The sequence below is a fragment of the Coturnix japonica genome, chromosome 14 (genome assembly GCF_001577835.2).
Source record: "Coturnix japonica isolate 7356 chromosome 14, Coturnix japonica 2.1, whole genome shotgun sequence".
NCBI lineage: Eukaryota > Metazoa > Chordata > Aves > Galliformes > Phasianidae > Coturnix > Coturnix japonica.
In genome coordinates this window covers 8,442,696-8,469,771 of record NC_029529.1, presented here as the reverse complement: position 1 = coordinate 8,469,771, position 27,076 = coordinate 8,442,696, and the positions used below count along the sequence as shown (strand labels likewise).

At 44.9% G+C, this 27,076-nt stretch overlaps 2 protein-coding genes across 3 annotated transcripts; one reads left to right on the top strand and one right to left on the bottom strand.

Annotated features, from left to right (window-relative positions):
* Positions 1-3,453: 3,453 nt before the first annotated feature.
* RAC1 (Rac family small GTPase 1) lies at positions 3,454-15,692 on the top strand. Of its 2 annotated transcripts, XM_032447542.1 has the most exons (7): positions 3,454-3,673; positions 9,522-9,593; positions 9,843-9,960; positions 11,827-11,883; positions 13,296-13,358; positions 13,765-13,924; positions 14,094-15,692. In XM_032447542.1, exons 1-7 carry the CDS (start codon positions 3,639-3,641, stop codon positions 14,222-14,224), a joined length of 636 nt encoding a protein of 211 aa, XP_032303433.1. In that variant the 5' UTR covers positions 3,454-3,638; the 3' UTR covers positions 14,225-15,692. The 2 variants fall into 2 exon arrangements, with proteins under 2 accessions (XP_032303433.1, XP_015732541.1); XM_015877055.2 differs by lacking the exon at positions 11,827-11,883 and having other exon boundaries at positions 3,458-3,673.
* DAGLB (diacylglycerol lipase beta) lies at positions 15,187-27,053 on the bottom strand. The gene is made up of 15 exons (XM_015877043.2): positions 26,842-27,053; positions 26,381-26,532; positions 24,710-24,884; positions 24,143-24,404; positions 23,664-23,789; positions 22,717-22,844; positions 22,118-22,244; positions 21,382-21,465; positions 20,717-20,794; positions 20,246-20,326; positions 20,035-20,162; positions 19,449-19,517; positions 19,266-19,338; positions 18,173-18,426; positions 15,187-17,493 (listed from the first exon to the last, which is right to left on the bottom strand). The coding sequence occupies exons 1-15, from the start codon at positions 26,934-26,936 to the stop codon at positions 17,322-17,324; spliced, it is 2,004 nt and encodes a 667-aa protein (XP_015732529.1). The 5' UTR covers positions 26,937-27,053; the 3' UTR covers positions 15,187-17,321.
* Positions 27,054-27,076: the final 23 nt, after the last annotated feature.

Here is a 27,076-nt window from a genome sequence, read left to right as displayed (position 1 = left end):
TCTGTTAGCAAAGGTACAGAACTAAAGAATGTAAAGATCACTAAGCAGAAGCCTTCAGAGTCTCAGGCGTGTATTAGGTATTAGGCGTGAATCTGAGGTGCTAAGTGCTGACCTAACAGCCTGAATAAATCCCGTGCTGATTTAAAAGTGGGAAAGCAATGGAGACCAGTGAGTGAGAGGCAGGACACTGAGGCAGATGGATGGAATGAGAGCCCAGCAGGGAATTTCATGTGCCTGGTGCTGTGAATTGAGATTCCTTCTACCAGTTACTGTATCCCTAATACTGCATCATGAATGGCCTGACTGTTACCACCAAGTCCAATGAGGATTCACCTTTGCTTCATGTAAAATTGGTTCCAGTGTTTCTTCAGTCCAATCTCTAATTTCAAGTGTCTGTGGGCTACAATTGGAGCTTTTTGCCCCTACAGGAGCTGTAACACTCTCCATAAGGGCAGGCTTTTACTTTTGACGCAGATATTTTAACATGCTATTTCCTGAAGGCAGTCGAGCAGACCTGCTGTCAGCAGGAAGTGCCATCCAGGAGCAGGAGAATGCATCGATGAATCACTCTCGGGTGTTCTGGTTTTTTCCCTGACATGTTTCCTTGTATGTACAGTGTGTGCCGGTACCTCCCTGCTTCTCTGCTTATTTATTTGTGGCTTTATTAATAAACTAATGCGATAAAGAGCACAGCAGTGGTTTGAAAGATGCTATAAGAGCACAAAATATTATTGTCTCTGTAATGCTGTCATGGTGAGTAAAACTTTCCAGTATTGCATCAGCGTGATTACACTGCCACTCCCCATCCACAAAGGATAATAATCTTCCTTCAGTGCCAGCACACGCACAGTGCACACATTCACACAGGCTCCCAAACAGTTTAAACGATGGTTTCCTCTCAATGTCTAAGCAAAACACTTGAAACAATTGCAATGGGTGACGGACGATAAGGTGAACAATATTAGGACTGACCTAAGCCTCAGAGTTATGGTCCATGACCTTATCAGAATTACGGAAAGGTTTATAATTAGTTATAGCTACTGCCATTCATTCTTTGCTTTTTGCATGCTCCTCTGTGAACTGCATCCATAACCATTCTATATACAATTCTGCAGAGCAATCATACTCTAATGTTCTCTAATTCTACATTTCTTCTACTTTGTCAAACTGTGTCCGCTTCTCCTTACAGTCTCAGGGGAAACAAATAACAGATCTTCAAAGCATTAGACATTTGCGCCATGTAGGTGAGCATTTTTCTTTTTAAAACACCAGTATACTTCTTACTAGTGATATAAAAATGACCTAAGAACAAATTGAAGCCTAGATGAAAGGTATTGAAGTCTAGCAATAGAATAACAGTGCACTGTGTGCTGTAAGGAGCACGCACACAAGTAGGAGTTTGTCCTCCGGGGCACGTACAGAACAATTACCTGGAGAGAGATATCCATTAGGATTTCAAATTCAAAATATAGAATGATTCTGGAGTGAATAAATACGTAAGGATGTGGGAAAAAGAGCAAATGACTGTTACTATCAGCATTATCCAAACTGTGGTACTGTTTGTAAAAACTATCAGTAAACACTTACCTAGATATTTTCTATTATCAGCATTTCTGCATCCAGTTAGAATTGCCAATCAGAACGTACTGAAACCATGCTGTGTTTTAAAGTCATTCTTGGCAATGCTTAAAATAACTGATCTCGGAAGAATCAGAGGAGCAATGAAAAGTAAATGCATTAAAATATATTGCTTGTTTCATGACAGGATCATTGATGCCATTTGTGCTCATATCAATGTTTCCTCCACAATGGCTTTCATCCTTGTCATTCTATGTTGTTTTGTAATGATGATTTCATTGCGATTCTTTTTCATGAAACAAATTCCAGTCCTCCATGTGGGTAAGAAAGAAATGGCGGAGGAACTGGGAGGTGGGGAAAGGAGAAGTACTTCTACATGTCACTTGAATCTTTCCATGCTCTGATCTCCTCAGGACCCTGACATGAATCAGACAGCGTTCACGTCTGCTCTATTTCTGTGTGGTATCTGAAAGGCCCCAGAAGCGGCTGCAGCAGCCAAGAGCAGCAGGAGCGCCGTGCCACTGCCCACAGCTCCCTTCTGCAGCTCCCGGGGCTGCCAAGTCATTGGCAGAGCAGTCTGGGCTTTAAGGATATTCAGCCTGAATGACGAATCGTTTCAGCTTCCATCTGTACGGGGGAACGTGGACATACAGGTTTTATAAAAACAGCCTTTCTCTTTTCAGAGATAGACACTGACATGAAATATCTGAGAATTATCATTGCCCTCCAAAGGAAAGAGAATAAATATTGTGGGATGCTCTGTCCACCGACGAGGTTTCATTTGATAGTTTCCAAATAATTTAGACATGTTCTGAAATGAATAGGAGATGAATCACTGGATAAATCCCTGGGATGGCACCTCTGTTGATTGCAGTGAATGGTCACTCAGCACAAGCAGTGACTGCTCGGGTCTCTTCCTCGTGCTTCCTTTGATGGATGGCAACACAAGGAGAATGGTGAATGTGTGCATCAGTCCAACCAGCAGCGTCTTCCAAGGAGAATAACAGCAACTGTGGAAAGGAAAAGGCTCCTGGGGCCATTGGGCCTGATCTGCTCAACTTTTACTTCAACAGTTACAGGAAATAAATGGTTTCCTTAGGGTAAAAAAGAAACCCAGGGCTCTGTGCAGCCTGGCAGCCCCGGTACGCGTGGTCCAGGCTGCCCCACCTGGGGAAGCTGGCTGTGCACTGATCTGGGCTAAAACCTGCCGGCAGATTGAATGAATGTCACAGCATGGCAGGGGGAGAGAGGGCAGCAGGAGGATCTGCCGATGGAAGGAGGCTTCTGGCTGCGCTCTGTGCTGGCACATGGAGCGAGAGGGACCGGCCTGAGGGGAAACGGGCATCTGTCCGTGGTGGCACACAGTGAGTGCCACAGGTTGGCCTTAACTCGAGTTACATCGGTAAATCTGTACAGCGAACCTAATTCCACACTGACACGTTTCGTACAATGTCGTGCATCGGTTTGTGCACAACAGCCTCGTGGCAGACCGGCCTGAGGAGCGTTGAAGGCAGGGATAACAAAATGGTGTCCAAAGGAGCGTTTGCTGTGAGCTTTGTGGCCATGCGATAGCAGTGAGCCGGGCAGGGCGGGATGGCGGGGTTCTGCATCCCGGTGTGCGGGCACACCGAGCTACCGCCCGGCCCGGCAGCACCGCTGCGTGACAGCGCGATTCTGTGCGGCTCCGTGCGAGTCAACGACGGCAAAAAGCAGAAGGGACCGGGACCGGCCCGTGTCGCAGCGCTGCGGGGAAGCCCGGCCCGACCCCGACGGGCGGAGGAACCGGGCGGCGGCGCCGCAGCGTGTCCCGGGAGGGCGGGGCGGCCGGAGCGGGCCCGGAGGCGGAGCGGCAGCGCGGAGCCCGGCCGGATGTGAGCGGAGCGGCCGCTTCCTGTTTCCCGCAGTTCTCTCCCCGCCCTGGGTGGTGGCCGCTGCCTCGTCCCCGCTCGCAGGCTCAGGGCGGAGGCGGCCGCGACACGCTGCGGAGCGACTGAGACGCGCTCCGCCGCCGGCTGCTTTATCGAGCGGCGCTCCACGCCCCGCCCCGCTCCGCAGCCGCGATGCAGGCCATCAAATGCGTGGTGGTGGGCGACGGGTGAGTGCGGACCCGCGGACCGACCCCTTCGGTCGGGCCCGAGCCCGAGCCGCGCTGGATCCCGAGGGCGGGGGCGGCGCGGGGACGAGCGGGGGGTTGGGGCTTGTGCGGGCGGGGGAGGGGAGCGAGAGCGGGACGGGCGGCGACCAGTGCCGGCAAATGGAGGCGACGGGAGGGGCGGGAGCAGCGCGGCCGGTGCGGGCCCGAACGCGGCCACAGCCCGAGTCCGAGCCCAGCCCGAGTCCGAGCCCAGCCCGAGTCCGAGCCCAGCCCGCTCCGCGCCGTGGCGGCGGGTGGTGCCGACCGAGGCGGCTGCGCGGGGCGGGGGTGCGGGCGGCCGGGCGGGGCCCAGCGGGGCTGCGGGATGTGAGCACTGGGAGCTGAGCACTGTGAGCTCTGTGAGCTGTGCAATGTGCGTTGTGAGCTGTGTGAGCTGAGCACTGTGAGCTCTGTGAGCTGTGCAATGTGCGGTGTGAGCTGTGTGAGCTGAGCACTGTGAGCTCTGTGCGCTGTGCGGGGCCGCGCCGGGGAGGAGGCAGCGCGTCACGGGGGGAATGGGCTGAAGGGCGGGGGGCGGATCGTACCGTGTGGAGCCACAAAGTACCGAACTCACATCGCTACATCCGCTTTTTGCTGCACAACTACGAACAATCTGTTCCGCTCCAATCGAACCATACGCGCCGTGTGAGCTGAGCGTTTTCCTGCTCGCACGGCTCCCGTCTGGGGAGGTTCCTGCCTGCAAGAGGCTGAGAAAGCAATCGAAACCCAACTCATTAACATCGTACTCAGCTGTAAATCACTGCTGTGCCTACAGCGCTCCGAATGGGATGTGCCTTATACATTAGTTAGAAACAAGTTGTTAGGATCAGGTTAGCACTAAGCTGACCTGTTGGATTCCAGCATAAGCACTGCAGCTGTGATGGGGATGTTGTGTTGCTGCTTCTCAGTACTCACCACCATGTGTTGCCATTGGCCCAGAGGCTCCTTTCTCTCTCGCTGGGGCAGCAGTGCAGGGCAGCTGAACAAGGCGTGGCTTGTGCACTTCCACGGGGCTTTTTTCCCCCTCGGTAGAAACAAAAATCCCAGTGTAGGCCGAGCATAATCGGTGTCACAGCAAACCCCTGCGGGTGACAGAGGCTGTAAGTGTGGCTGATGGCCTTGCTGCTGTCTCTGTAATTGAATGTGGTGGATTAACCTTCCAGTTTCCTGTGTGTGGCTTTGTATTTTTCAACAAGGCTTGGAGTCCCTGAGCTGGCAGCTGTTAGAAAGATAAACTGAGCTCACGTGGCACATGTGTTCGGCCTGCTCTTACTGTGCAGGGTTTTGAGCCGAACACGAGTGTACTGAGCACTTGATCATCTGACAGAGACTTGTCATAGCACTGTAACTGATGGATCCATCACTGTAATTGATGGATGGTGGGCAGTGTGACTGCAGGCAAACCTTTCAGTTGCGTTGACTTTAAAGGTGACTAAAATCCCTTTTTTTAATTGTCATTTTTAAAGTGAATTGATGTCTGTGGCAGTGCTGGAAATCAACGTGGTGCATCGAGTTTGGGTGGGGAGAAAGTTCTGCCTGTTTCCTCTGCTGGGTTGAGGAGCTCAGTACGGACGCTGTGTTACTCAATGACTCGCTCAGCAAAGCAGTTCTTCTTTGTCTCTTGCTTTGTAAACTACTCCTTTTCTCAATGCATTTCCTGCTGGAAATGAAAGTGTGTCATCCCACCCAAGTCTTACACGTACGTGTGAACAAAACACGGCATTCAGTGGGCTTTCCTTCCTCTGCAGTTAGAAGCACATACCTCCTAGGATCCCATCTAGAAGCCGCTGCTCAGTTTTGCTATCTGTTCATTGACTTCTGCTGGGATTTTTAAATATTTTATGGTGCTTCTCTGCTGTTGCTTCACGAGTGAAGACATTACAGGCGTTCTGGTAAATGCGGAATGTTTGGCTTAGATAAGGCTAAAGCTCTGGTACTTCAGGAAAACAATGCAGGTTAAAGATTTGCTCATATGACATAAAACTTAGGCGCTGATTTATGTGCCCTGTGGAGATCCACTGGGAACAAACCAGCTGTGGATGTACCTGTGCAGCCTTAACAGCTGGAAGCAAGCAGGCGGTTTCTGAGCTGTTTTTGTTCTTAGGGCTCTGACTGGTATCTTTTTAGAGCTCTAATTTGGCTACAAAACACAGCATGTTTGCTGGTTGTGCAATCTTGTTTTGCCCTTGTTTTCCTCTTCATTGTGAGGATTGTTAGAGGGAAAATAAACAGCAACTGTTGCTTGTGCTTGTGGAAGATGCAGAGCAGTAGGAACGTGTGCTGGGATAACAAGGGCAGGAGCTGCTGCTGACTGACACTTGTGGAGAGCACTGCTAGGAGTTATTTTTAGCAGCTTTTGTTTTCACTCTGAAAAAGCAGCTGTTCAGTGGTATGAAATCTCAAGTGATCTCGTGTAACGCTGGGGGAAGTTCTGTGCTTTGGAATGATGATTATTGGGTGACAGAGAAACGGTCAGCTTCCTGCTCTTCTGGAGCTGGTTTTCATTGTAAAACTATTGTAAGAAAAGAGTCTGTCTGGAATTGTGCTCGCCTTGAGGCCTTGCTGGCTAAAGCTGTGCTGCCTGATCTGATAACTTGTCAAGAGGAAGGAAGGGGGGTGATGGGCTCCTTACTGAGTGCAGGGTGAGGTTCCGAGCACCTCTGCTCTCCAGTGCCACCTATGGAGAGTGCAGCGACTCCAAGTGTAGGAACTTCTGCTATTGCACTTCTACACATTGGGTAGTACTGGAAATGCTGAGCGGTATATTGGGGAGATGGGTGTCACAGCGAGAAAAGCAGCTCACCTGGAAAAGTGGCATATATCTAAACCTCTGCTGTAGCAAAAACATGGCAATTCTGTCCAAGGACAGTGCTGGTGATGTCCCATCTGCTGCTTGATGTGAATGGAGACCTGAGCCATGCAGCACGCCTGGGGTGGAGCTGGTTCATGCAGCTGAGAGAGGAAGGATGTTGTCAGAGGCTTTCAGAAGGCTGCCACCTGTTTGCAGATATCAACATTTCTGGAATTAAACAGCAATTACTTCAGCTGGCCTCCGCCTCCATTCCTGTGGCTGCAAACAGCAACTAAATTCGTGCAGTTGGGTTTTAGTCGTGGGAGAGGAGGAGAGTGCAGCATCTGTGCAGCTCTGGTGCCTGCAGGATGGAGGAAATGCTGGCACACATTGTCTGATGGCGTTCAGAGCGAGTCACATACGTGTCTGCCAGCAGCAGGAACATGGGGAGCTCTGCAGAACCGCTTAGTGTAAGAAAGGGATGGCGTGCCTTGTTTCCAGGAACAACATATGTGGCTTTACAAAGACTGGTTCCTAGAAGGTGTCAGAAAGCAATTCACTGCAACTCATTAAAATGCTGAATTTCTGTTGGCCATGTTTTTAATTGCAGTCAAATGTTACCAGTTTCATTTGATGCAATGGTGGGTGGACAGAGCTGTGATTAAGCAGTTGCTCGAAATTTTGTTATGACTAAGTTTGGTTTGGAAGTATCTCAGAGTCTACGTCTTTATGTGCAAGGATTTATACTTCGCAAAACAAGTGCAGTTCTAAGTTCCTTATCACAGAAGTTGGTCAGCTTAGAGAAAAGCTGTAAGTACTCAGAGGTTGTGCTTCATTGCAAAGATAGGTATTGAAGTTCATTTTGAGGATTGGTAACTGTAATACCCGATTTGTGGGGCAGTGAGCCAGAAGGCAAGGGAAGCAGGAAGCCTGGAACGGAGCAGGCCTGAAACAGGGTTGTTGAACGTGTTTTTTCTTGTTCAAGTGGCTGCCTGATTGTGCTGCAGATACATGCTGCAGGCAGGCGCTTCTCAGCATGGAATGAAACCTGTCACCACCTCCCTGTGCTGTTCTATTAGCCAGAGCAGACTCACCGGTTTCAGAGCAGGGTGAGCAAAGAAACTTGAGCGCTGAGACAGGTTCCTGGGCCTCTGCTGAAAATGTGGAGTTCCATATGAATTTGTTATAAGCTTTTGTTGTCTGTAATGAACCCACTGGAAAGCGAAGCATCAGACCAGCCAGGTTCTGGAAGCACATGAGCACGTAGCTCTGAGCCTCAGGAAGTTTCCTAGGGAATGTGCTCCTTGCTGCTTCCAGTGTTTGAGGGTTTTCACGTTTGTCCTTGGTCGGTAGGACTGGCAGAGCCTGCTTTATAGCTCGCTGACAGCAGTCAGCAGCACACGGTGGCTGATGAAGCATCCCAAGGATGTGAGCAGCAGGTTGTCCTTGGGGGAATGTGGAGCTTTCCCTCCGCATAGTGGCTTGTTAGCAGTCAGCCCAGTGCCCCTGCAATGGGGACAGCACGGGATCTCCTCTGCTGGCAGCTGTTAAGCCAGCTTAGCTGCATGGCACGCAGCTCCCAGATTTCTCCCACAGAAGTTTTTGCGTGATAAATCTCTGTGCTGCTCTGTACATGAGTGTGTCAAGCGTGTTGCGACAGGAAAACATCTGCAGGTCGTAGTTTGCTCGAGCAGAGGAAAATTCTGGTGTTCAGTTCTGCCAGCTCGGTTCAGGAGGGTGTATGCTGGAAGAAAAAGAAGAAAATCAGATTGTTTCCTTAGAGCATGTGTGCAAAGCAGGGCAGGAAACTGCCACCGTGTGCTGTGATTAGTGGGACATTCTGCTCAGGAACAAAAGTGCAATTAATAGGCACGGAGGCTAAAAATCTGTGGCAATGCTGTGCACAGTGAAGCAACTCCTCTTTCATGGCTTGAATGTGTGTGGTGCTGTTGTCAGGGGTTGCCATGGCCCTCCTGGGTTAAGTGGCACTGAGCTGTTCCTGGGTTCAGCTATGGTAGAGGTACTTAACATCCCTCGAACTGTGAGTCACTAGGTAGGGCTGATGGGCTAACATTGAGTGTTAAGTGATTTTAAATAGCATTTTGAAGCTGATCTTAGGTGTATGAAGTAGCAGTCCAAGGTTCTCCAGAAAGAAAAGAAATGCTATGATTCAAATGTAAAACAGTTGCTAAAATTCAGATAGGAACGCCTCAGTTGTTTGCAGCAGGAGAGCTATGAGCCCATGACTAATGCTCATTTCTGAGAGTTGTCTTTGTCTTCTGCAAAAGCGAAAGGATTACAGTGTATTTTTAGCAGTAGCATTTGGTTTCTGGTAATATTTCCTTTGCTGTTAATACTAGCTGTGGTTTTAGACTAAAGCTTTCATGAGTTCCTTCAGTTTGTGATAGACTTGAATCAGGAGGCTTGAGAGTCCAAGCTGCTGCTAACAGCAAGGTTTGTCTGTATGTACAGCAAGATTAGGAAGTTCCTACTGGCTTGACTTAAGTGTGAGAAAGTGATTTGTGAGGCGGTGCCAGTCAACTTGTGCAGGAGTGTGTCTGAGAAGGGCAGTGGGGTGGGCTGTGGGGCGGTTTGGGTGCTGTCTTCATTGTTGGAATGCAGTTTATCTGTAAGGCAGCCAGTGAAGTGCTTGGTGAATGCATGCCGGGAGTCACTTTGCAGTAGCAATAATCATGGTGAGCACTGCCATTTGTATTGTTCTCACTTCAGCAAAAATAATGATATGCTGAGAAATGATGTGGTTTCAAGCTTTCTTCAAACTTATGTAAAATAAAACTAAGGGTAACAGAATGGATGTTTATATTAGCTGTGTTTCCACACTAGCAGTAACCTTAAGGCTACAGCCTCTTACTTGTTTTTGTGTGTAATATTTTCTACTGGCACTCTCAATTGTTCCTTAGGTGACTGGGTGTAATTAGTTTTCTTCCCTAAGAGGAATATTATTGCTTGCTATTTGAGATGAATGTTCTTTACATGTAAACTTTCTCTTTTTTGCAGTGCTGTAGGTAAAACATGCCTACTCATCAGTTACACAACCAATGCGTTTCCTGGGGAATATATACCCACAGTGTAAGTACTTACAACATTCTAAAAACATTCCTGTCAACCCACTGGTGCTTCCTGCTGGTCCAGCTTCCTCACTGAGCCTCCTGAATTGTGGGCACACACCACTCAGTGCCATCATAACATCTGGCCAAGCATCTGTGTGTGCTGCACAGAAGTGCAGTGTTATAGCTTTCCTAGTTATGACTCTGCAGGAAGAAATACTTAGGTGCCCAATTTGACTACAATCAAATGCAGCTAACTTTTATTTTTTAGCTTTGACAACTACTCTGCTAATGTAATGGTTGATGGCAAACCAGTCAATCTGGGCCTGTGGGATACAGCTGGTCAAGAGGACTATGACAGACTACGCCCACTCTCCTACCCCCAAACAGTAAGTACTGGTGTGGAACTGAAGAAGGTAGACAGCTCTAAGCTGTTCTGGAGATATTACATCTGGAGCTGTATTTCTTACTGTAATAAGGTACTTGTTGCATGTAGGCTGAAGGATGGTAGCTTGCTGTAGCAAGAATCTTTGATGTGCATACAGCTATATAGATGTTCAAATTTACACCCTTGGGTGTTTGCGAGCATTGATGCATGTTGGTTTTATGTAGTTGCAGTCTCAGAATTAACAAGAATTAATGATTAAAAGAGGAAATTAAAAGAGGGGGGGAGGAGGGAACAACAAAACCTGAGTAGAGTAGTCCCATCAGTGAGTCCATTGATACTAAAGTTAGCATGGCTGCCAAAAGTGGGGTTTGTTTTGTTTTCAGGCACGATGCTTGGCCGCAGCCTGACACTGTCACTGCTAAGCACTTGATGTTGTTTAGCCTCTGTGCAGATGTACTAAATATGAAAGAGGCAATCCTGAATGAAGATCTTAGTGGTATTGACAGAGGCTGGGTTGTGGTTTTCAAATCTACTTAACCCCATGGCTGCTTTCTTACTTACTGCAGTTCCTGCTATAACATCCATACAAACGTGTTTCTGTTTGCAGTGCTTGCAACTGGTTAAGTCCTGGCTGCACACTGCTCTTCCTTTTACAAAGAAAATGCTGAAGTAATCTACTCTTTCTTTCCAGTGGGACTTCAGCTGCATTTGGTCTTTGCAGAGGTTGGCTTAGAGCAGTCATGTTCAGCTGGTGCTGGCATCCTTTCATTAAAGAAAAGCAGTGACTTGCAGGTGCTGTCAGCATTGATTACTGCTGTTGTCAGCTGTTGTTGACAGTTAGTAATTCAGGGTTAATAATATTAAGTGCAGATTTGTTCTAATTATTCTGCAGCATAACTGCTCTCCTGAATAACGAGGATCTTATTAAATAAACTCTGTAATTCTTTTTTTAGTAAGCTTGTATTAATTCACAGTTTTCCGTAATTCACTGCTCACTAACTCATAAATTAGGCTTTCCTTTGACCCCAAGATGGATGTCAACCTGTCAGCTGTAGGCACTTCTGACTGAAATATCAGAGCTGTCTGCCTTTGCTCAGCAGAGAATAACTGGAAATTTTGGCTCAAACTTCAATATATTTTGGACACTTAACAGAACTTCAGGTTTACTTAAAACCTACAATAGAAAGGTAATGCAGGGTAAAAAAGAAATTGGGTCTTAAAATAAATTTTCCCACACTGAATAGTGTGGAAAAGCTGATGGCAAAGGAAGATGTTCCTCCCCAGTGCACGTGCGTGTTGTCAGCCCGTTGAAATAGCTGTGGCTTTCTAACAGTCTGCAAAAGAATTCTGTGTCAATCTAAACATTCTTTGTGGAAATCTCTTCTGTATGCGCACGTCCAACTGATAAGCAAAGGCCTGCAATGCTGTCACTACTCAGCTTGCACGATTTCTTACAGCAAAAAGTGGAAAGATAGGGCACTACATCTTGAACTTCTTGTGGGGCAGTCCTCAGCTGTGCAGTAAGGCAACATTGAGCAGCTCTTCGAGGCCAAAACCCACAAGACACTCATTTAAAACAAACAAGCAACAGAGCTGGCTAACCTTGCTTCTTCTCAAGAAAAGAAACCAAAAGGCAATTAAGAAGATTTTTTTGGTCTGGTGCTTATTCTTCCAAGCACATTTGACAGTGCAGACTGACACTGGTGTATGGGAAGCCTGGCAGCCAGGTGTGGGTGCAGGTTGCTGGTTGTGCTGAGTTGCAGGGCAGAGACAGAAAGGCACGTTGTAAATACTTGTGAGCACCAATCACTCGTGAAGTTTCCCTGACATCCATTTTAGGAGTAACATTATCTCATACTGTTACTAGGTTGGAGGAACCAATGGTAAGAATGTATCTTCCAGTCTGACAGATCAACCTATTGCCGTATGTAACTGCATAAGTAAACTTCAGTTCCAAGTTCTGTCATCTCATCTTGCTTATGACAGTGATAAATTGGCCCCTATTTTTTTTTAAACAAACTACTTCTCTTGGAACTAATTTGTTCCTAACCCTAATCTCCATTACTTCATCTCTTTATAACTTGCTAAGACTAAAGCATCTCACACAAATAAAAGGCATTTGTTCCTGTTCATTGAGATTGGTAGTGTGCGAGACACCTGAACTCTTGAAATAAGTTCTCAGGGTCACACCAATGTTTGATCTCTGGAGATAGTAAAGGGGAGAGTCTGCATAGTGTGCAGAGCTTCAATCACCACAAACCTGCAGAATTGGAAAACAGAAGTAGTGGCCATAGTATCACATTATTTGATGTTGTTTCTTTCTTTTTCTGGGTTGCTGCTCTGGAAACTTGTTGGGGTGATGCATGAACAACTGGGTTGCAAGTGCTTAGCAATGCAGATGTCAAATGCTGACCTAACAAAAAATGCCTTGAAATGCAGCACAATCAACTAACATTCTGAAATGCCTAATTCTTTAACACATCTGATGCTGGAGTAAGTAAGTATGGGTGCAAAGGAAGGCTGGGGAAAGTTGGGCCTGTTTGAGAAGTGTCTATTGAATTAGGGGTCATACAGCAGAACTGACCCCATCTAGTTGCACAGAGTGAACCTGTGGATTTAGTTGGAGTGCTTGTAGATGGCTGTAATGGAGCTCACTGCTTTCTGTGCTTTCTTAAAGTACAGCCATTAGCAGAAACATTTGCTGTGTGATCATTTCACACAATCTTATTTATAATCTTTGCTTTCAAGTGACAGGCAAAATGTGTAAGTTCCCTAAAGGAGCCCACTTTTCTGTCTGTGCTTCGTCATAGATTGCAAATGGAAGAATGGAGGCAGTGTGATGTGAGATTTTTAATACCCTTCTCAATCCCAGTTTTGTTACATAAGCTTGTAAATTTTTTTAGGTGTCTTTTAAGGGCTAAATTGCTTAGAGATCAGTAAAAGCACCCATCCCCAGCTTAGAAACCAGTCTCTTGCCTCATCACTGCTATGTTTGTCAGGGAGCTCAAGTGTTTCTAAATGTTTCTATGTCAGTAAGAGAAAAGGAATGTTGAGGGCAATAAACCTGCAGTACAGTGATGATAGTTTGGTTGTTAGCTACTGCAATAGCTGATTATACACTTGATTACAATCTACTTGTTTCCCTCCCCACATACCTCTCTGCTTGTAGCAGTCTGGGAATGGATTTCCTACAGGGAAAGCCGCCTCTGATTGTAGCATCCAGCCATGTCCATCCTCGCCTTGCAAGTTGTGGTACAGATGGTGGGGGTGCTCATCTCTTCACAGCAATGCAGTTTTTCCAGAGGTTCATAACTTTTGTCCACCTTGTTTTTTTAGGATGTCTTCTTAATCTGCTTTTCCCTTGTGAGTCCTGCTTCCTTCGAAAATGTCCGTGCTAAGGTAAATATAAATTGGCATCATTTCAGTTAAATATCTTGTTAATTTTACAGTGGCTTGAAGGGAAAACAAATGCATGTAACAGGCTGGCAGCACTGTTCTGTCAGTCACCATTCAGGTACCTGCTCTGCTGCCGTTACATCTCTTCATGCCCTTTGGACACCTGAGCCTATGGCAGCGTGGTCACAAAGGAGAGGTGGTTGCTATGGGTGGGGAAAGTGCAGCACAGAGAAAAGATACAGCCCTAATAGGATGATTTCAAAGTATATGGAAATACCTGTTGGCATGAATAAAGAATTGTTTTGCAATTTTGTTCTTTGACACCTGAAAGTGTCATGAAAAGCTCTGAGCTTTACAATTGTACAGTTGGAGAACCCACACAATGACACTGTTACTGCTTTCTTTGCAGTGGTATCCTGAGGTGCGGCACCATTGCCCCAACACTCCCATCATTTTAGTGGGTACCAAACTCGATCTCAGAGATGATAAAGACACTATTGAAAAACTGAAGGAGAAGAAGCTGACTCCTATCACCTACCCACAGGGCCTTGCCATGGCAAAAGAGATAGGTATGGCTGCAATGGGGCTACTGTGGGCTTGGGTCTAACTTCTATTTGTGGAAGATTCTGCAGCGTAATTAACAAAAATGCCAGGCTTCTGTTGTGGAGTTAGCTACAGAAGCAGTACTTTCTGTAACTGCAGAGAGCTGCTTTGTAATTGCCCCCCTGCTTCCCACAGGTGCAGTGAAATACCTAGAATGCTCAGCACTTACACAGCGAGGCCTCAAGACAGTGTTTGATGAAGCCATCCGAGCAGTTCTGTGCCCCCCGCCTGTAAAGAAGAGGAAGAGAAAATGTCTGCTGCTGTAAAGTCACCCTCCCCCACCCCTCCAAACCCTGTGCTTTGCTCAGAACAATGGAGCATTCACATTCAATGCCAAGTTTGTCTATTATAAATTAGTTCTCTTCCATAAATTTTTGAACCGATCAATAATTCCATGGTTTCATTTGTTTGAAGTACGAAAGTTCCTTTTCATTCTACTAAAAGCAAAATCCTAAAAGACAAACCTATATAAAGCCTTATTTTTAAAATCTTATTCTTGCTCAATTACTTAAGTGTTGCCAAACTATCTGCTGAACTAAGTTGCATTGTTGTGCTAGGAACGAACACGAAGCACTAAACTGTTTTTTAAAGATTCTTCTTGAAGATGACTCTAATTTCTGTTAAGAAATGCAAAAACACTTTCTAGTTTTTCACAGTAACTGAACCGCGTAATTAGCAAAACACTGCAGTCCAGCATTTTATTATTAAATGTTTTCTCAACCCAGGGTCATTGCATAGCATTGTATATTGAACCCAAGTCACTGACAATGACTGACAACCTCGAGTCACAGTGTAAAACGCTTTATCATTGGTAAGGGCTTGGTTGCAATCTAGTTCTTGCTGCTGTGATTTAAAAAACAAAAACTGTTCTTATTGAAGTGTGTTTAGTCCTTTTGACAGCATTGTGTTGTGATGAAACATTGGCTTGGATCAACTGATAGTGCCAGACAGTATTTTGACACTGTATACAGATCAATTTACACTACACTGCCAGAGTAGTTGAAATTGAGTCAACTCTACTTAAGGTTAAAATTGGTGACTGCTTCCCCAGGCGTGCAGTAGTGGAAGAGAGGTTGGTGTTCATAGGTAAGTTCCTTTGACGTTCATGTAGGGCATTCATTTAGCTAGTTTTGAACAGTCATTCCCACATGTTGTGTAGTAAATGCTTTTCTTGTAGAATCTCTTCTTACTGAGCAATAGAGCTTGTATTTTAAAACCTTTCTGATTATAGAATTCTTTTTTTTTTTTTTTAGTAAAGTAGAATGATCAAGCATAGCCTTCTTCTGTTCCTGTTATTTCTAACCCAGTAAGTTATGCTTTCTGAGGAGCTTTTAGTCTATTAACTAGGTGTAAAAATCATGTGAAGCAGCTTTACACATCTTAGTAATTTTTATATTTTAGACCTCTATAATCTATGAACCTTCTCAGATGTCACTATTTGCCAGATATCCCCAACACTGTAACATTACTAATGCAAACGAGTGTTCTTTGTCACCTCCATGTCCATGTGCAGCATAGATTGAGTAACGGTAACTCGGGTCTGTGAGGTTCTGTAAACTAGTGCTAATGTTCTGTACATCCTCAGCTGGCAGGAATACAGTGTTGAACTACACCCTTTCGACCACTAAAGCAAAACTTAAAAGTTGCAAAATTGTGAAGTTTTTACATTGATCTTTTGCTAATGCAATTAGCAGTATGTTTTGCATGTATGACTTAATAAATCCTTGAATCACATGTGGGAGTGTTGAGTCTTTGAGCAAGCTTTCTCCTGCTTGTAGCTCTATGCACAAGCAGCAACTTGGGCTATGTGGGTGCTCAGGCTATTTGTGCTGAATAACTACAGGCACTTTCAGTGATGCTCTGATGTTACAAACCAGAACTAAACGCAGTACTTACCCCCACTTCTTCAGCAGCCCTGCACAATCATTTGAGTTGCTACTCATGCCACAGTGCTTTAAAGATTGTGAGAACCAGGGGAAAAATGCACAGAACAAAAGTTATTCAGCTTGCTATATGAAAAGTTGATATTTTTTTCTCTAAAGCTTTGGGTGTTTTTGAAAGAATATAGAAGGGTGGCTCCACTCTAGTGAGTAGTTAATGCTCTCAGAGTTCAGCCATTTACATTTACCTGTGGTCCCGTACCTTTGTGCCTGTGGATGCTCCAGCTCAGCAAGGAAGGAAGCAGCAGCCCTGCCCCAGGAGGGCAACTCAGCTCGCTGCACTACCAGCAAGCAACCATTACTTTTTGTCTCATGCCGAGAAAACTTGAAGATAAGGAAACAAGTTCTTTAGAGCAGGTTTTATTTTTTCTTCCACATTAAGTATCACAGCAAGAACATCGCACGGCTGTTCTCAACCATGTCATATGGTTACTTATTTCTTGCAATTTCTTTTAATAAGAAAGAAACGCTCTTGACTTAAACAAAAAGTTGTTCAAGTACTCACACACTAGAAACAAGCCACACTCTTTTAAAACCACTGTACAAATATATATGTTTTCTGCAGAATTACAAATTACTGTTTTCATTAGAGCCAGTGACTATCACGGTGAAGATGAAGCGTGAACACTTGTTTTTCCTCATTAAATAAAGTATCAGTCCAGTTTAAAATTAATAGAAAGTAGCCCCATGGGTCAACAAATACAAAAGCCAGGTAGATTAAGAATATTGCACATGTAAACCCAAGCAGCACTTAACACGACTCCCACCACCTCCACCAGGGATGCTACACACCCTTAAGATAAAACAGTGCAACCAGAACTGCCTGATTAAAAACAAAACAGAAAACCACCACAGTGGTAGGGCCTGCCTTCACACACCCACGCTGCAGACTGGCCCTGACTGCAGGCAGTCCCTCACTCACCTCCTCTTGCCGCTCAGCTGCATCCAACTCGTGCACTGTGGCACCGCTTTCATTACAGCACCTTTAACAGGGTGCAGGACACCCGTGAGCAGTGGAATGAAGCGACTTGGAAGCAGAACTGGATTTTTTTTAAACCTGCCTGACAGGGCTCTGCGCTGACAAGCTGGCCTCTCACCCTCACCTTAGTCAATTGTTCAGCTGAAGGCTCAGCTCTCTGGTGACAGCTTGCAGCAGCTTGGCTAGCACTTGTATACTGCTCCACTTTTGGAAAAGCTCAAGCTTCAGCATCAATGCAGAATATGCGCTTCACCCATCATAATGTTGTTGAGATCACTGCAGAGACAAGGGCACCAAAACCTCTTGTTCATTACACACAAGATGAGAAAAGTACTGAAATCCACTCTATGGAAGTGGAATGTATCCTGAATACCTCAAAGCTGCATTTTTCATTCTTGTTTAAAGCACTTCTCTCTTCTGAGCTACGTACCACATTCTGTTCAATTATTTTGTTCGACAAGAAATACAAGATCTGTGTTCTTGAGACAAACTGTTGAGAGCATTGAGCACAACATCGGGCATGTGGTCTGTTATCATCTTGGGACTTATTAAAATGCTGCTGAAGACTGTTTCATTTGACCAGTTTGCAGAGTATTTAATGTCTGAAGAGCACAACCTAAAAAACACAAACACAAAGACAACATGGAGCCACTGTAATCAGGGAAGTGGGGAAGGCGGCTTCAAGGAGCTATCCTGCTGCCCCTTAGTAGGCAGATGGAAATGCTGCCACTCAAAGCCCACCAAGTCAGATCTGAGGGGTGTTACAGGTAGCCTTGAATTAAAAAAAGAAACACCAAAAACCCTACAAAACAAAACACCAACACATCACCTTTCCCTTCAGTAAAACACCCCTCCAGCACTTCAAGCTCGTAGCAAGCAAGGGGCAGGGATCTAGAGGCTGAACAGCAGCAGGTTACTGCTGCAAATTGACCCCTCCAGCTCTGCTGGGCAAGTACTACAAGCAGCACCTATATGGCTGTGCTGTCAGCTTCACCACTACCAGGATGTAAGACAGCAGCATCTGCAGTGCTGTGTGGGAACTGCAGCATGCCAGAGCTAAACCAGCATCTTCACACCAACATGGGCACACACAAACAGAGACAAGCAGAAAGAAAAGGAGGTGCAGAAGAAGGAAAGGAAAAAAACAAGGACACCACAAAAACTGGACAATTTGTAGTAATCAGTGCATTGGATATGGAGGATAAGAAGCAGAACTAGAAACATAGTAGAAAGTGAGAAGCAGCTTGAAGTAGATTGTAGGAAGATGGGATAGTGGTATTCATTATTCTACCTACCTCCTAGAACTGGATTCTTCTACAATATGGATAATCCTTCCAGGAAGATACAGATGAGGGTACTGCGGTGGTGAATTCAAGTGTGATTCTCCATCAAGGGCGTTGTATGAAGGTGACCGATGAACCATTAAGCTTTCCTCAGCTAGGAGGGGCTGCGTCAGTGCATCGTCGTTCCTACCATCCAGCTCAGTTGGGAAGTTATCTGGGTCTCCTCCAAATACTTCATACCAACAGCCACGCAACAAAATCTGGTACTGAATTCAGACAGAAAAACAGCTAAACTGAGGCACAGCATCTTTTCAAGTGACTTACTCTAGCTGTGTGCTTTGCACAAACTACACATGAAACTTATGCACACACTTGTCAAAAGTTCCGTTTGATAATATTTCCTTACTGAATTTTCCCAACATTACTTCACCAGTACTGAACGCAATCCAATATGAACGCTAAGGAAAACATTAACATTTTATCGAGGTAAATGGTCCTGTGCAGATTTAACTTTCTTGCACCCACAACTTCTAACTGTCAGCTGCCATCCAGACTCTCTACATGACTCCTATTCCAGTGACTACAATGAAATCATTGTAGTCCACAGATTTAACAGCAGGTGAGAAGAGATGGCTGTTTACAATCCTTAAACCACTCCTCAAAGTTCTGTTTCTAACCAGCAGTAAGGAGAAGAGGTAAGCAATGAGCACTGTAAAGGTGAAATATTTACATTCCAAGTTAAATCTGAAGGGAAAATTTTAAATAAAACCACTAATTTACTTCCTGATACTAAACAGTTTCTAATGAAAGTAAATCTATTGATTTATTTTTTTTAAACAGTTTCCTTTATGCTAGCAAACAAATCAGTTCAGGTCTTGAACATTGTGCACTATTTTCTACCAGGCCTTGCTGTTTCCTGACTTCCAACAAAACAACTTTCTAAGGTAACAGGCTACCACAGATACCATTAATATCACGTTCCAGAAATTCATGCAACTGGCATCATTAAAAGCCAAACCATACCCCATGTGTCAATGCTTTAATGCCAGGTCTTAACTGAGCTAACAACTCCACTGACTTCTAACCACAAACTGCACTTAGTTACCTTGGGTCTGTTGCAGTTTGCCACAATTCTCACTATTCTTCTCTTTAAGTCCTCCATGTTGGGCATGCTTAACCTGTTCAAACACATAGAGAACTCAGAAAAGCCTCCTATTTTATGAAATCTAACTTATAAATTAATAATAATAATTTAAAAAAAAATCATTTAAAAACATTTCCATCTCACCTTGCAACAAGGTCCTTTCCAAGGATGATCGAAATAATGAAGCGCTTGGAGTACTCTGCAAGTGCTTTGCTTAAAGAAAAGACACATGATTCAGTTTTACTGTGATCATCACCATTCAGTAATAAATAATGGTATGCAGCAAGAAAAACTGCAGCTCTTGCAGTCAGTTCTGCAGCAGGCCTCCAGGGGACAGAGCCGTGCTGCTCCTCACTGTGTGTAGCTCAGGCTGAGGCAGCCTGCTCAGGTGAGCCACTTGTTTCTGAAACATTTACACATTCCCTAAGGAACCCAACTGTAATTCAAGGTGGAGCAAATACAATTCTACCGGAGAACATATAAACAAACTTAATACGGCCAAGCAAAATTATTTAGCAACATCCCCTATTTACTTCCATGGAAACTACAGCAAACACAAAGAACACATAACACAATTGGAGAGAGCAAACTTGCAGATACTGAACGAGATTCTTCAACATGTTCAACCACCGTTAGCTGTGCTTTTTCACCAGTGACAAACAACAGCCTGCACACTGCACTCATAAAAATCCACACTTAGAGAATCAAATAACAAAAGTCTCATACTTACCTTAGAAGTCCTCCTGGAGGAGAAAAGGCGTAACATTTTAACGTTGGGAAGGAGTTCCTGAGCATGATTGCCAATACAGAAGCTGTTCCACCACCCAAACTGTGACCAACTATCACAAGTTTGTATTCCTACAGACAGAAAGAGAAGACTGAGATGCAGAAAAGGATGCACAACTTTACTGACAAACCAAATCATCTGGAAGGTGACTTACTGGAGCAATTGTGAAAGCCTGGTTTAAGATTCCATCATTTATTAGCTTTTGATAGATGTAATTTGCAGCCTGAGTAATTCCCTGCAAGACAACAACTTAAGTTAGAAGACAAAGATATTGTCTAATCTGAAGAGCAACAGATGTGCACTTAAAATCAACACCAACATAGAACAACCCTTTCCTTGAAAACCAGCCTCCCCTTTTAGCATGCTCTGACAGAGAGCATTCCACAACCGAGTGGTCTTGTACATAACGGTTAAAAAGCTTTCCTAGTATTTAGTAAGGACATGAGGTCAGACAACAGGTGTACAAACTGCCAGGATGCATGTGACACAACAACCAAACCACTCAGATAGTTTGTGCAATCTACACCATAAGAATACTCATCCAATTTAATTAAAGGATCCCAAGAATTAAGTTAGTCTTCTTATTGCACGAGATGAATTCTGAACAACCACAGACTGCACACACCTTATGCACAAAGCCATTCTCTAGAACATCTTCCAGAGTCAGGTCTTCACAGTCTGCTGACAGATCAGTGAGAATATCCTGCAAACAAAACAGCTTTAATCAGACCACTCTGTGGGGTTTCACAGCTCATGCTCTACTTATACTTTCAGATACTGGAGATTAGGAAGAATTCTCAGAAAGAGCGATCAGACATGGGCACAGTCTGCCCAGGAAAGTGGTGGACAGTCCCTGGAGGCGTTTAAGGGTGGACGTGGTATGTAGGGGCATGGCTTAGTGGGCAATATTGGTGTAGGTGGGGAGTTGGACTAAATGATCTTAGAGGTCTCTTCCAACCTTATTTATTCTACAATTCACATTCCCACAGGGAATCACCAAGACTGCAAGCAGCCAAATACAGCTGACCATAGAACATCACCCAAACAAACACACACAGAAATCACAATCACAATTTCAGCAACTATCTCCAAGCTGCAAACACATGTTACAAATACACCTTCAGTCACAGTACCAAAGAATCACCACTATCTTCCCTCCACACTCTATTCTAGAAGCAAAGGAATAATGCCCATCCAAAGACAGGAGGGCTTACAGCTTATCATTTCCTCTAGGTACTGGGAGTTCACCCATACATATAAAGCCAATTACACACATTAGATGGACAATACCTCAAAAGACAACGTTCCTCTCACTGCAACCACAATAGCTTCTTTTTTGTGATCCAAAGCAACAAAAAAAGGAATCTCATATATCTGCAGAGGAAAAAATACATTCAGTAAAGACATCAGCTTCTCAGAAACGTAAGGATTTGTTCTCACCTTCTGAAAGCCCTCCTACTGAATTTCTTGTACTGTGGACAGAAGCTGAACTATTAAGTTCTCATAAGTGCCCTTATAGCAGCGAAAAATGTTTTCACTTGTTTTTTATATTTTCTATTTTATAAATGTTGAAGGCAAACTACAAACTTCACCCTCTGCTTTCACTGACTCAACACAGTTCTGCTCACAAAGCAGCCAAACTGCTTCTGGCACATTTTTGGTGATACCAGCTAAAGCACATGCAGGTAGGCTGGTAGCCATATAAAAAAGAGGAGCTGAACTCACCCAGTTGGTGAAGGAGATCTCTAGCTATGCAGCACTCCTTCCAGGAAGCAGCCTAAGCCCAAGAAATGCCCTTCCCTTCAGTGCCCAGCCTTTATCTGACACGGAGAGGAGGAGGAGGGAGGGGTCCACCCTGAGTCCTCCCCTTCTGGTCAGCTGGGGAGCACAGCTGCAAACAATCCCCTGTGCTCCTGGGGCAGCCACAGCCCTTCCCCAAGGGCTCAATCACAGTGTAAGCTGTGACCTAACAGTTCGCCTATCATCACTAAGGCTTTCTTGCTCAATGCCTGTTCAGATTGCTTACTTTGTTGTGAAAGCTGATATGAATGAAGTCTCTGTACTGCAGTCCTGTTATTCTTAGGATGGATCCAAAGTGAAAGTTACGACGATCACTTCCAGTTATATCACAATCTTCTGGTCTACTTCTGCAACTAACAAACACAGAACAGAAAAGCTTTCATGTTTAAATTCTGTAGCTTTCCTTTCAGGAATTAAATTCAACTACGTTTGCAAAATGATTTCTGCTGGGAATCTAAAACTCATCTAATTCCCTCCAGTACTATTAGTCTGTACAAAATGCTAACCCTGCCCACAGGGTGCTTTTGCCTGAGCAGAACGCCACATTTCCAGTTACAGGACTGGCAAGACACCACTGCTACAGGACCATCACCCACTGCAAACAAGTCAGTAAGAAAAGAATTAAGACCAAATTCCAGTGACAAAAAATAGAAACAAGCAAAAGTAAATTTAAAACAAATTCTCTACAGAATTATCTAATGTTTTACGCATTGCATGATGTGATTTCCAAGCCATTTATATTTCAGCAGGTTAAATGATTTAACCTTAATTATTAAGAAAATGTAGTTAGAGCTGCAAATCTTTTAAGCTCTTGATTCAACCTACCAGTCACCATTGAGCTTACAGAGCGCAGTGAATGGGTTGGTGTATATGTAGTAGGGCCAGCCATAGGCAGCTGCAGCAAACAGCATATAGTGAGCAGCATTCTCCAGTTCAATATCCAAATCATCAGCCTGCAAGGACATGGGGAAAGAAGAAGAGGGAGGGAGAGGAAGAAAAGTGTGTTAGGCAACCCCAGAATAAAGCCCAAACACAAACTACTGAAAATTAAGGTACTATCAGAACAGGAAACGTCAGGATCTAAAAGAAATTAAAGGCAGCAACTCATATTCCAGGAAAACAGTGTTTCTGTAGCTACAGAACTCAAGAATCTTGAAAATCTCTCATTAAACTATATCCTTCCAATACTTACATACTGATAAGCTCGAAATGGCTAAAGAGTCTGTAGCAGATATCCCTGACAGGGCTATTTTAAGAATGGCTCCACATTGCTCAGATTTCAAAGGAATTGGATAGAAATACACTTGGATACACTTTTGTGTAACACAGGCCAAAAGAAGAAAGAACAATTTACAAAGGTGTTCTAGGCACAGCAAAATCAATTAGCAAACTGTAACCCATCATCCCCAACTGTCTGTTTTTCATCTTGTCTGGATTTATGTACCAAACACAGTTTAGACAGACAGTGCTACAAGACCAGCTTTTCAGTCCTTCACAAACAGTACTAAATACATTCTTCTCCCTGTTCACTTTCTCTCACATCTCTGCAAAAATGACCAACTGTATAAAATTACTCCTTTTTGTGCTTAACATCCCTCACTGATAAATTTCATGGAACAGAAGCACTCCTGGTATCAGTGAATACGTGCTGAGTGTTTAATTCTGTAAAAACAAACACAACCCCAATATCTGCACAAAGAACTACGTTTCAATTTGCTCTGTCACCAACTCCCAGAGTAGCTACACCAGATGCTAACACAGCCCTGCCTTACCACAAGAGATGATGGAGAGTGACACAGAACTTCTTCCGGCTCTTTGGGGCAGCTTTCCATTTTATCTTGCTCTTGATGGAGCAGAATCAAACCAGCTGCTATGTCACTTGGCACCAGATCCGTGTCCTGTACAGAGAAATGAGGGAGCTCTTAAAGCTATCCCACAACTCACCACATCACAGCTATCTCATAAGAATACACACATGGTGATGTACTTTTTTCATTTTATCTAATTTCATTTATCTCAGAGACAATGGGGATCAGAGGTGGCTACACCAGCACCTAACCACCTCCTTCTCCCCACTTCTTGTATGCACTGAATGTTTTGTTACAAGACTCATCTTTAAGTTTCAAGTTAGCATATTCAGAACCTGATTGCAAGCAGGGACCTCCAGCTGAACACAGTTACACATTTTGTAACATCTGGAAACTCAGTCAGGCAAGGAAAAAAAAAACAAAACAAAAGCTTTTCATCTTACTGAAAAGTAGGCACGGAAAAGCTCTGCGATGCTTGTAAAGGCCACTCGATGGTCATCGTCCTGCACGATACAACAGCACATCAGCCTGATTCTTTTCTCCCAGACTCTGGTAGCAGTGTTCTTCACGTTGTACAGCAGCTGCCCTGACTGGCTGCTTTCCAAGTTCCGATCTAAACCGTCAGTGAGGTAAAATGTCTTTTTCCCCCCGAGCGGATCAAAGACAATGAGCACTCCAATGATGGTAAACACAATGATAACCCAGCTGCAAAACAGAAGGAAGCAGGCTGAAAACAGGTGTTTCTGATATGTGTGAGAGAACACAACTGCAGGTCTTGAGAAACAGAAAGCAAAGTAAGGCATGGAACACCATAAAACATCATCCGTTACAGTCATAATGGTGCACATTTTGTTATCAAGCCAACATAAACCCTTCCAAAAAAACCCCAAATAATTTATAAGCAATAGCAAAGCTGGAACACATGCAGAGGAAAGGTAAGCATTACGTTCTGTCTCACATGCATTATCAAGCTTAGATGCGTGTGTATGGCAGAGGGTGAGGCACCTTACCTTGCAATAACCGTCCCAAGGATGACATTTATCACAGTGCTCTCACAGCGCACGCTGCTGTCTGACACCCACACAGCTCCTACAACAGCCCAGATAAATTCAGGCAGGTAGAGAAGCAGGCGGGTATAAAGTAGCTTGGGAAGTGATTTTCTTGGGCCTGGATTGGAAATTGTTCCTGAAATAATGAGAATTTAAAACAAGAATGGTTTATGGACATATCTCAGGTACATAAAATCCCACACAAACAAATATATGAACTTTCTAAGCTCTACACAAAATAAGAAGCTCAAATGGAAATATAAATAATTGCAAAGTACCGGAAAGCGATCACCAAAGCTGAAAAAATAGAAATAACAGTTGGTTTCAAGGATTCTTACCATCTACTCCACTAATATGAAAAATCACCCTCTGGTCAGTGACAGTTCTGCAGTGAACATGAGCCAAGGATGCAGTCCAGAGTGCTGGCTCACAGACATTACCATGTAAGTGCCAGTGCTTCTTTATGACTCTACATAGCTTTTATTTGGCTGAATGCTGAAGGCTGAGGTACTCTTTGGTGAGCCACATGCAACAAGGCTCTGCTCCCTCATTTCAGCCACCATAAAAATAAATACACTCACTAATAAGAATGTAAATACAGGACCGCTCATACACCAAATATTTCTTAGACTGTTTTCAGTACTGTTAGCTAATAATAACCTTTTCCTTGTAGCACTCTTAGGCAATAAAAAATAATTAATTTTTGGCCGGCTCAGCTCCTTAAACCAATTTGCTGACGGCAAGATAACGCACGTAGGGTGTGTGTACTCACGTGTAGGCACATGTAAAGGTTTACGTTGTAAAGGTTTAAAACACTGCAGAATGAAAACGACTCCTGAAACTATTCTCCAGCTGCGAAGCTGCAGTTCAGCTCCAGTAACAAAGCTGTCACAAGAGCCCCAGCCCCAACAGCTGGTTATTCCCACTCCCATTTTGTACAGTCCCACACCAACATGGTCACTTACATGGGCACAATCAGACAAAAACTACGTTGTGTGGAAATGATGCCTTCCAATTGCTGGTGCAAGACCCGCTGCTACCAAACCCCACAGGTTATAACCACAATCCAGAACATTTCACTATTAGCTTCACTGGAAATTCAGCCTCAGGATTACTCTGCTTCATAATAGTGCTATAATCTCACTTTCACACTGAATAAGAAAGGCTTTTTTCCCTGTGCTATCGACACTTATCTCCTGCACCTCCTGAACTTTGATACTTAAAACCAGCATGAAGTGGTTAATACTTCCACCCACTGCTCTGGAAACCGCAGGAGAATCAGCAGCGAGATTCAGGTTGAGCACTATCAGGTTGAGCACTATCGCTCACACCTCAGCCCCGTCAGTTTCTCTTCATGCTTCTTTCCACCTAAATAATTTAAATACTGTTCTAATTACAGCGTGTTGTGAGAACCAACAGACTAGAAACTGCAGTCTGCTGTTATTCTAGAGACCACGTGCAGATTTGAGACTGCTGTCATAACGACATGCTTCACCGGGAAAAAAAAATAAAAGAACAATGTTTTCGTGGCATTTTTAAAGCGGAGCATTTCTACACGTGGCAACTCCAGAACAGCAGAACACGCACCAGTTCCAATTGCACGAGCTGCACCGAGCCCCCCCGCCCACGTACCTTGCATGCTGACATACACCAGGGCGCACAGCGTGCAGATGATCGCGGCCAGCAGCGCCAGCAGCACCAGCAGGTAACTGTGCAGGAGCGCTCCGCCCGGGCAGCTGAACTGACCCTTGTGCACGGCGTACAGCACCACGATGCCGAGCCACCTGCAACGGGACGAGCGACAGGGGAGGGGGGAGAGCCTGGAGCCGCCACACGGAGGGAGCCGTGCAGAAACCAAACCAAACTAATACAAACTAATCCAAACCAAACCAAAGCAATCCAATCCAAACTAATCCAAACCAGGAATTCAAACGAATCCAAACCAAAGCAATTCAAACTAATCCAAACCGTGACAGTACAGCAGCACCCGCCGTTCCGCAGCGCTCAGCTGCCTCTTACATAAACCGCGGCCATTGCCCGCCGCTCTGTGAGGAAAGCCGCCCAGCGCGCGGCACCGCGGTCCCGGCCCTTACCACAGCAACCTGAGGAACAGCTCGAAGGTCCCCGGGAGGACGAAGTCGTCGCTGCCGATGGCCCAGCGCCTCCCGAACACCACGAGCCCCGGCATCCCGCACACACCGACGTTCCACCGCCGGCTCCGCGCACCGGCCGGGCCCGCCCAGCGCTGAGGAACCGCCCGCCCTCACAGCGCCGAGCTGCGCATGCGCACTGCGACCCGCCGACCTGCTGTGTGTCCTATAGCCGTGA